General features: G+C 37.0%; 1 protein-coding gene across 5 annotated transcripts in view; it reads left to right on the forward strand.

Annotated features, from left to right (window-relative positions):
- The window catches only part of wscd2 (WSC domain containing 2), a 64,978-nt gene extending 56,459 nt beyond the window's left edge, over nt 1-8,519 (forward strand). For all 5 annotated transcript variants that reach the window (XM_067407993.1, XM_067407995.1, XM_067407991.1 and 2 more), the window contains 3 exons: nt 3,748-3,912; nt 4,006-4,206; nt 7,918-8,519. In XM_067407993.1, coding sequence (XP_067264094.1) covers nt 3,748-3,912; nt 4,006-4,206; nt 7,918-8,270 — 719 coding nt within the window. In that variant the 3' untranslated portion in view covers nt 8,271-8,519. The remainder of the gene's footprint in view (nt 1-3,747; nt 3,913-4,005; nt 4,207-7,917) is intronic.
- Nucleotides 8,520-10,163: the final 1,644 nt, after the last annotated feature.

Here is a 10,163-nt window from a genome sequence, read left to right on the forward strand (position 1 = left end):
CATTTATAAGTGATATATAATTGTTCATGAAGGCTGGAAATGAAGAATGCCCTATATTCAGGTGTGCAGAATTATTAGGCAGGTTTTCTTTTACAGATAAAATGAGCCAAAAAAGAGCTTTAACTCAGACTGAAAAGTCAAAAATTATTAAATACCCATGAGAAGGACGCAATACTAATGTAATACTAGAAATTGCAAAGTTAAAGCATGACCATTGGACAGTGAAATGCTCATTGGGTCAGCGGGGTCATACAAAAACAGCTGGAGAAGAAAAGACACGTTAACTGCAAAATAATTAAGAATTAAGGTGAAGAATTAAGTGTGAAACCATCAGGAACCCTTTAGTCTCCAGCGCCACCATTTCCCAGTACTGAAACCTACCTGGAGTCTTCAGAAGTGTGAGGTGTCAGGATCTCAGAGACTTAGGTTAGGTGAAGAATCCTAAAAAGCGACCTGCTCTTAATAAGAATCACAAGCTGAAGTGTTACAAAATACATGAAGACTGGGTTTTTATAGGCCTTATAGACAGACAGCTTGAGAGTGACTCCTGAAGGACCAGCACCACATCCTCTTGTACCACTGTTTGAAGAATTTATCTTCCAGAATCTGGCAGTAAGGTGTGGGAGTTCACTTTTAGTCCATCTCTTATCCTGAAATGTCCATCTTGCAGAGATGGACTAAATGATCTTCCAAAACTTACTGCCAGATTCTGGAAGATAAATTCTTCAAACAGTGGTACAAGAGGATGTGGTGCTGGTCCTTCAGGAGTCACTCTCAAGCTGTCTGTCTATAAGGCCTATAAAAACCCAGTCTTCATGTATTTTATAACACTTCAGCTTGTGATTCTTATTAAGAGCGGGTCGCTTTTTAGGATTCTTCACCTAACCTAAGTCTCTGAGATCCTGACACCTCACACTTCTGAAGACTCCAGGTAGGTTTCAGTACTGGGAAATGGTGGCGCTGGAGACTAAAGGGTTCCTGATGGTTTCACACTTAATTCTTCACCTTAATTCTTAATTATTTTGCAGTTAACGTGTCTTTTCTTCTCCAGCTGTTTTTGTATGACCCCGCTGACCCAATGAGCATTTCACTGTCCAATGGTCATGCTTTAACTTTGCAATTTCTAGTATTACATTAGTATTGCGTCCTTCTCATGGGTATTTAATAATTTTTGACTTTTCAGTCTGAGTTAAAGCTCTTTTTTGGCTCATTTTATCTGTAAAAGAAAACCTGCCTAATAATTCTGCACACCTGAATATAGGGCATTCTTCATTTCCAGCCTTCATGAACAATTATATATATCACTTATAAATTATTAAAAACAATATTAATAGTAGTTATTAAGATTGATGTGGATTGGAATTGGTAAAATGTGCTTGGAAAAAAAATATGATCAGAAAATCAACTTGCCTAATAATTCTGCACTCCCTGTATATATATATATATATATCTGTCGTCACGCAAATGCATATTACCTGGTTGTTATAATATACATTACAGCTCGGTCTCCTTATTTAAATTTCCTAAAACAATGATATGAAGGGGTGGATTAATTTTGTCTCTAAAGTGATCATTCTATACCGGATAGTTTTACAAACTTTCATCAGACAGCTGGGATTCATTGATAATCCGCTGTTTTTGGTGAATGGGGCTGAACAGACTATCTTCCGCCTCGGCCTTCATCCTCCCGTCCCACCGACAACCAATTATTTGTGGCCGGACAGAGTCTCTCCCGTCCCGGCCTTCATCTTCCCGTCATCTGTCAACTCGACAACAGTAGGCAGTACGCGCCCACCAGTGAGTGTAAGATGCCTTGTGTGCTTATGTTATAATTAGTAGGTAGTCCACAGTAACTCTACTAAATTTTGCAACCCTCTAACGTGATTCTTTTGTTTATATGCATCAGTTGAGATGGCAGCTCTCGCGAGTGGGTGTGGCTTTGAGCTCCGGCATCCGACACGCCCCCAGCGTTTGATTATTTGAATTATTTTGAGATTTTGATAACTTAATTCATTTACTTGCCGATTTTTTTAATAATTCAAATTTGGCTGGGTGGTTAATAACACATTTTTCTGCGGTGTGACAAACTCAGAACACATAGGCCTATGTTTTGTACATTTTTCTTTAAATGATTACAACTGGTTAGAAAGGTTGAGAAAGTACCAAAGAACAGTCCAAAAAGGTGTGGGAGTCACTTTCAAGCACCATTTAAAGGTGGGACGTCCTGTTCTGACACTTGGTCACAGGAGCACATGGTGTGAGAAGAAGGCAAGATTATTTGCTTTAGTAATCTTATTTAAAATGACATGAACTGTACATAAAAAATATGTGTGTGTGTATGAAGGTGTAGAGAAGCCTTTTGTCAGGTTTTATGAAGTTTTTTTTATTTAGCATGTTCAGAAAATCAGTTTTTCATTTTGTTGCCTCAGGGCAACGTTGTGCGATGAGGGGTACTTTTTGAGGAGGTTTTGGACAATACCTCACATTGGACATAATGTATTATAAGAAGGGAAGATGCAGGGTTCCTGGATGTGCAGGAAAACCCAAAGTGATGTGCAAAAATTGTAACATACACCACTATGTCACAGCAGAGAAGAACTGCTTTTTGAAGTTTCGTATGGAGTGAAATCTTATTACATGAAGTACATTATATGGCCTAGCACACTAAATGATACAGACCTATGCATGTATCAAATTCAATATATCAATGTGTTTCAAGAGTTTTTCCTTATTTACTTAAAAAAAAATTTAAAAATTGAAGAAATCATTTTGATTTTGATGATAATTTTCTCTATGACTCTGTACCATTGTCGCACAACGTTGCCCTGAGGCAGCGAAAACATTTTCATATTTTGGGGTTGGGGGAGGGTGGGGGTCAAACTTTTTTTTTATCAATAAAATGTTCCCAAACGAACCCCAAAAAAAATTTTTTTCATGTGCCATCAACATGTGTGCAGTAGGGGCATAAGTACATTTCTGAAAAGTATACAGTATATTTCTGAAAAGTACATAAAAAGTAGACTGAAATTATACTTATTTTTAGTTTAAAAGAAGTATACTAATAGAACACTATATATAGCTATACTTTTGAAACCGTGTATATTTCCACAGGACATTTCTGAAAATATTTGCTATAAATTACTATGTGTTTTTCTTTTCTCTAATTAAAACAAAAAATATGAAATATTAAACAAAATTTTAAATATTATATGAAATTATTTATAATGTTAAACAACACAAGCACAATATTTTTGAGTGAGGAATTTGTCTTAAATTTCATTAAATGTTCTGTACTGTAATCATTGTGGGCCCCTAGAATCATTCCCACCTTTCACCCCGTTATCTCTGGCACTGCTTCCCAATAAAAGTACAAACTCATCTCATTTTCCTCTCGGTTTTTAATAGTCATCAGCTCTGTGGTTCAAATTCTGAATGGTCATCATGAACTTGTCCAAACCAAACTTGAAATCTAAGCAACAAAACATGTGATGCGTGCATTATTAGCCTTCCCACTGTTTATCAAACTGCTCAAATTTGATTTTATCTGTCTTTTACAGAATGTTTCTGTCATTATTTAAAGACTATTATTGTTGTGGTTTTAATCCATACATGTTAGTTTTAAGACCATGTATATGCTAGTACACTTGCTTGTCAAGCAATTTCAAGGAAACTTTAATGAAACTAAGGATTTGTTTTACTTCAATATCTCATGTTTGGTCCGATGTATATCCTCCTTTATATCTACAGATAATCGCTGTATGGACCGGCGCTTTTTACCCACTCGTTCCAAGCACCTAATGGCACTAGCTAGTTTCCCAGGAGCGGGGAATACCTGGGCCCGTCACCTTATTGAACTGGCCACAGGTTACTACACAGGGAGCTACTACTTTGATGGCTCACTGTACAACAAAGGTTAACTTTAACTTTTAGTTCTCCATTAAGCCATCATGTTCTCTCTTGCTTGCTCATGGTCTTCCTCTCTGGTTGAACTCTTTGAATGTGCAGGATTCAAAGGGGAGAGAGATCACTGGCGCAGCGGTAGAACCATATGTATCAAGACCCATGAGAGTGGCAGGAAGGAGATTGACGCCTTTGACGCTAGCATCCTCATGATCCGGAATCCTTATAAAGCACTCATGGCTGAATTTAACCGAAAGTATGGTGGCCATATTGGATTTGCCTCTCAAGCTCACTGGAAGGGGAAAGGTGAGAAATGAAAGCTTGATCTAAATCCTAGTGCACTCTCAAAAAGGATGTGTCAATTAATAACACATTTTTTGTGTCAGTTTAAGTTGATCATGTGTAGAGAGAGAGAGAGAGAGAGAGAGAGAGAGAGACAACACTGTGTCCAACACAACATTTGTTAACTATCATCCAATCACATTGCTGCTACATCACTCCCCAAGCCGTTAAGAAAGTTTGTGCCTCTTTCTTCATCGGTGGATGACTTGTGTTCATTTTAACACATTAAATGTGTCAGGAATGTGATCTGCTGTTAACAAGCAGACTCAAAGGAGAAATTCACAATTTTAAGTTACCATCATGGAGATGAGGGTTTGCTTTAGTTGAGCTCTTGACCCTTCTTAAAAAGTTGTTCTGATCAAAAAATAAAATATATATATATTTTAGGCACACACAGACATCAAGAATCAGCCTGTGAATCTCAACAACGGTGACAAGCAACATATTCTTATCAACAGATCACATTAGAAAACAAGCTACTAAAAAGTCACATAAAAACAGAAAAAAAAAAAAAAATAGTGAGAATAAAGGAAATTACTAAGACAATTCAGCTCATAATTTATTCATGCAGCAATGCATGATGGGAGCCATGGATGAATCTTGATTGGTGGCACCCAGAATGCACTGCAACATGCTTTATTATTCTCACCACTGTTGAGATTCACGGGCTGAATCTTAAAGTCTGTGTCTCGAACTCATTGAGTTTTTTTTTTTTATCAGAGCAACTTTTAAGAAATCCTTCAGAGTATATTGATGATATAAAAAAAAAATGTAATATTATAAAGTCAAGGGTCGAGAGCCCAACTAAAGCAAACACTCATTTCCACGATGGTGACTTAAAATTGTGATTTTCTCCTTTGAGTCTGCTTGCTAACAGCAGATCACCTTCCTGCCACATTTACTGTGTTAAAATCAGTGACTCATTAACACAATCATTAACACAACACATGTCGTCCCTAAACTCACACACTGATCTGTAAGAATTTTAACACATACTTTCTAAGTGTGTGTATTGCATGCATTTAACTGGTCAAAAATAGCACATCTATGACACAAATTGTGTGATTTATGACACATTAGTGTGTTAAATATTTTAATACCGCCTGTGTTAATAAGAATAACACACTGGTTGAGTTAAAAAAACACAACATGTGTTGTCCTTAACTAGTCACATGGATGTGTTAAGATATAACACAGGTTGTGTTGTTTTTAACTCAACCTGTGTTATATCTGAACACACCTGTGTGTTAAGTCATCCACCAATGAAGAAAGAGGCACAAACTTGCTTAACGGCTTACAGGCAATGTGATTGGATGACAGTGTTGTCTCTCTCTCTCTCTCTCTCTCTCTATCTCTCTCTCTCTCACATTAGTGTGTTAAATATTTTATGCCTTTATTAAGAAAAAATAACACACTGGTTGAGTTAAAAGTAACACAAAATGTGTTGTCCTTAACTAGACACACAGGTGTGTTAAAATATAACACAGGTTGTGTTGTTTTTAACACATCTGTTTTAAGAGTGTGCTACTCACATGAAGCACATAAACATGTTAACTGGCTCTATTAACTTTCTTTCCTACTGCTGCCATATTGATTATTTTCCCCTTTGCAATTTGTAAATACTCTCTTCCATAATAAAGCTCTGGTTTGACATAAACATAATGCTGAGCTAATGGTGCAATACTGTGAAAAGCATACAAAATTCATCCATTGAGGTAAATAGAACATTTTAGAATAATCATGATCTTCTGAAGAACTTCTGTTTTGTTTTGTTTTTTCTTGATGTTGACATCAGTTTGAGGGTAAATCTGCTGTACTGTGGTCAGGAAGCATGCACTCATCGAACACAAAAAGCCATGACTATCTTTAATGTGGTTTTGTTGAGAATCTTTTCCTTTTTTAACTCAGAAACCTCCAGAAAACTGATGCAGAGAAGCTGGTGCTTATTTTTAGGTACACGAGTCACTCATAGGCACCAAATACATGTTACTGGTGTCTACGTCTTTAATGGTTAATGGTTATAACTATTAAACCAAGACACATTTTTCTTGCAGTTAAAGTAATTTTACTAAAATCATGTGCATTAATCAAAAGTGTGTGAACAGTGGTAGCAGTCAGTAAAAAGATTGTGCAAAGTTGTCTTTACCCCACCAAAAAACATTTTTAAGCAACATTTGCTTCTTGTTCTTCTTTTTTTTTTTCCCACAGTGAAGCAGATGCTTGTGACATTTTGGTGTCTTGTTTTTACGAAATGAGCACTTTGTCATTCTGTTTTTGTTTCATTTTTGATTAGGTTTCTGTAATTTTAATGACGTGTTTTTTTAACTCTTTTCTTAAAATGTGTTCCTCAGTTGTTGTTTCAATGTTCTTGTTGACATGCCAACAAGCTTATTGGTTCTTTCTGATGCGTCACACTAACCAAAACACAGAAGCATTTTTTTTAAAAATCAGCATTTTTTAAAAAAAATCAGCATTTTTTGCTTCTACAGAAGTTCTAATGCAGTAAATCTTAGGCACCATGGGACAGCATGTTATTGTAAGACATGGGTGTCCAGTCCTGGGGCCAATTGCACCAGCTGTGCGCAAGTTACAACGTAGACTAGTTTTGACGTAAATGGGCACTAAGTTACAACTTACGCACTACTAAATATTTTTGTTTTGCACCATTAAACTTAGTTGAAGCGTAACTCTACGTATACACTAAATATTTACGGAAGCCTCCTATCAGGAGTAACGGTTGGAATAAAATTGCAGACTGACTGAACTGCATCAATAAGCTCTTGTTTTACCTGACAGACTTCATTCTTTACACATATATGATGCTGCTGACATTTACACTCTCTTAAATTTTAAGAGAGAGAACATCATGTGAAAAGATTACTTTGTTAGACACTTCAACACGAACCCGTTAAACAGCGCACCGCTGTGTGCATTGGTCCTATCACTCCGTGTTGTGCATGTCAAATAAAATCAGTCATAATCAATAAATGTAATTTCTTATGTTTTTGTTGTTGTTGTTGTTGTTTCAGTATTTATTTATTGATCCTTATTAATTTAGTTTCAAATACAGTTTCTGAATGTTATTTACATATAAAAACATTTATGATTAAGTAGTAGGCTATTATATTTAATGGGAACTTATTTTTACTGTTAGCTACATGAGGCAAAATAAGTCAGAATGAAGGATAAACTGAAATTCACGGAATTTCAACAACTTCTGCTCCTGTATTTTGAAGGATAACTGAAGGTAAACGTCATATTATGCGACTACGCATTACTTTACAGAGACCTTACGAGCTACTAGCTACGTTCTGCCTTAAGAACAAATGGTGCAAACGAATAAAGTACAGAGTTAGTTACAAACTAGCTAGTAGTTACTAAGCCACTAGTGTGGACTTTACGTTCCAATTTAAGAAAGAACTTACGAACGGCTGGTGCAACCCTACCCTGGAGGGCCACTGGCCAGCAGAGTTCAGCTCCAATCCCAATAAAACACATCTGAACAGCTAATCAAGGTCTTACTAGGCATACTACAAACTCACAGGCAAGTTGGAGCTAAATTCTGCAGGACAGTGGGCCTTCAGGACCGAGTTCGGACACCTCTGCTGTAAAATGTTATTTAAAAAAAAAGTTAAACTCTCTCTCTCTCTCTCTCTCTCTCTCTCTCTCAATCAGAGTGGCCAGAGTTTGTGAAGAACTACGCTCCATGGTGGGCATCCCACACACTAGACTGGCTGAAGTATGGGAAGAAAGTTCAAGTAGTGCACTTTGAGGATTTAAAACGGGACCTTTTCTCTCATTTAAAAGACATGGTCATCTTTCTGGGCCTGGAAGTGTCAGAGGACCGCCTGCTGTGTGTGGAAGGACAGAAAGATGGGAACTTTAAACGCTCTGGGCTCAGAAAGCTGGAATATGACCCTTACACGCCTGAAATGCGTGCCACCATTGACGGGCTTATTAAGACTGTGGACACGGCACTCAGAAAGAGAAACATGTCTGGTGTACCTGAGGAATACAGGCCCAGATGATACTAATTTCTTGACCTTTGCTTTTTTTCACACACATTTTTTCCTTGAACTTTTTTCCCTAGAATATAAAATTGTTTATTACATCCTCCTTGTTTGCTTTCAGTTTGCACAAAAGTACTACTGAAAAACTGGTTGTTCTATCACTAATAATCTAAAGATACACTACATAGTAAGACATGGGCTTGTGCAACAATTTGGCTCCAGTTAATATGGCTTTAAAGGGATAGTTCACCCAAAAATGAAAATTCTGTCAGTAATTACTCACCCTCATGTTGATACAACCATGTAAGTCTTTCTTTCATCTTCGGATCACAAATTAATATTTTTGTGATTAAATATGAGCGGTGGAATACTCCTCCATTGGCTTTAAGGGGGCCCAAACTTGTCTGTCCAGAAAATGTTAAAATAGTCCATGCCACTACAGTGGCTCAACCGTACGTTTCTCAAGCGACGATAATACTTTTCGTGCGAAAAAAACAAACAAAAGAACGACTTTATTCAACTATTAATTTTCTCTCTTGTAGGCCTCTGACGTTAGTTCACGAGAGCTCCACGACGCATACGCGAGAACTAAACTGACGACGGTCTTCTTCTACTACTTGTTACTGGCTGCTCAGTATTACCACCACCTAGTGTTCAAGATGAAGTGCTGGCATAGCCAGAAGCGCTTAACTTTGTTTACAAGCAGGTGAACGTGCTCGCTGTATGTAAGCTATTGAATTCGACATTGATCGTACTTTTGGTCTCGCTCTAAGTAATTGTGAATCGTGAATTGTGAAAAACTTAGACTTAACATTGCCACAAAATGAACAGCTTACCTTTCACCGTTTCCCATCAAATGATCGTGATTCACTGTATCATGTATTATGTTAAGGCACCTTTACGTTTACTCGTTAGTTTTTCACGATTCGGACATCCAGGAAATGCACACTTTCTAACCATTGTAAACAATTACTTAGAGCGAGACCAAAAGCACAATCAATGTCGAATTCAATAGCTTACACACAGCGTATTATCGTCGCTTGATAAACGTACGGTTGAGCCACTGTAGTGGCATGGACTATTTAAACATTTTCTTCACTGACTTTCTGGACGGACAAGTTTGGGCCCCCTTAAAGCCAATGGAGGAGTATTCCACCGCTCATATTTAATCACAAAAATATTAATTTGTGATCCGAAGATGAAAGAAAGACTTACATGGTTGTATCAACATGAGGGTGAGTAATTACTGACAGAATTTTCATTTTTGGGTGAACTATCCCTTTAAGTTTAACCACCATGGATCAATCTTCATTAGGCCAATTTAAGTGTGTGGTAACAACAAATTCAGTTTGTCATCACGGGCAGTGACTGTTCACTCTTTTTTATGAAAGTGTCTGTTGCCACCAACACATCCGGGTCAACTATTTAGATGGATACATCACATCTGTGTTTCATTGAGTTTGCTTTTCCTGCCACTACTGGACTATGATCCATTAAGCACTTCAGTCTAATTGGGAATATATGGACAACGATTTCATGTTTAACACTGGAACCCCAGCTCCCTGTTTCTGAAAAATATGTGAACATTGCCTTCCAATTATGATGCTTCTTAAAACCGATTAGTAAAATAGGTATATGGACAACAAAAATCCTCAAGCTAATACCACATGTATTAGATAAATGCATGGACAACTCAAAAAACATGTTGTCTGGTAAATTGCAGATATAGTCCTTCATCGGGCTGTTGAATTAGATAAAAGTAACCAAGTTAGTTGAGAGCACTTCTATGTTAAGATCATTTTTTCAAGTTAAATGATTTACTTTTCTATTTTCACTGAGGTTTTAAGATATATTTGCAGTGGGCAATCAAAAAACAATTCATCTTGTGTTCACAAAGTAAAAGAAATGGGG

Source organism: Chanodichthys erythropterus, chromosome 13 (genome assembly GCF_024489055.1).
Source record: "Chanodichthys erythropterus isolate Z2021 chromosome 13, ASM2448905v1, whole genome shotgun sequence".
Lineage (NCBI taxonomy): Eukaryota > Metazoa > Chordata > Actinopteri > Cypriniformes > Xenocyprididae > Chanodichthys > Chanodichthys erythropterus.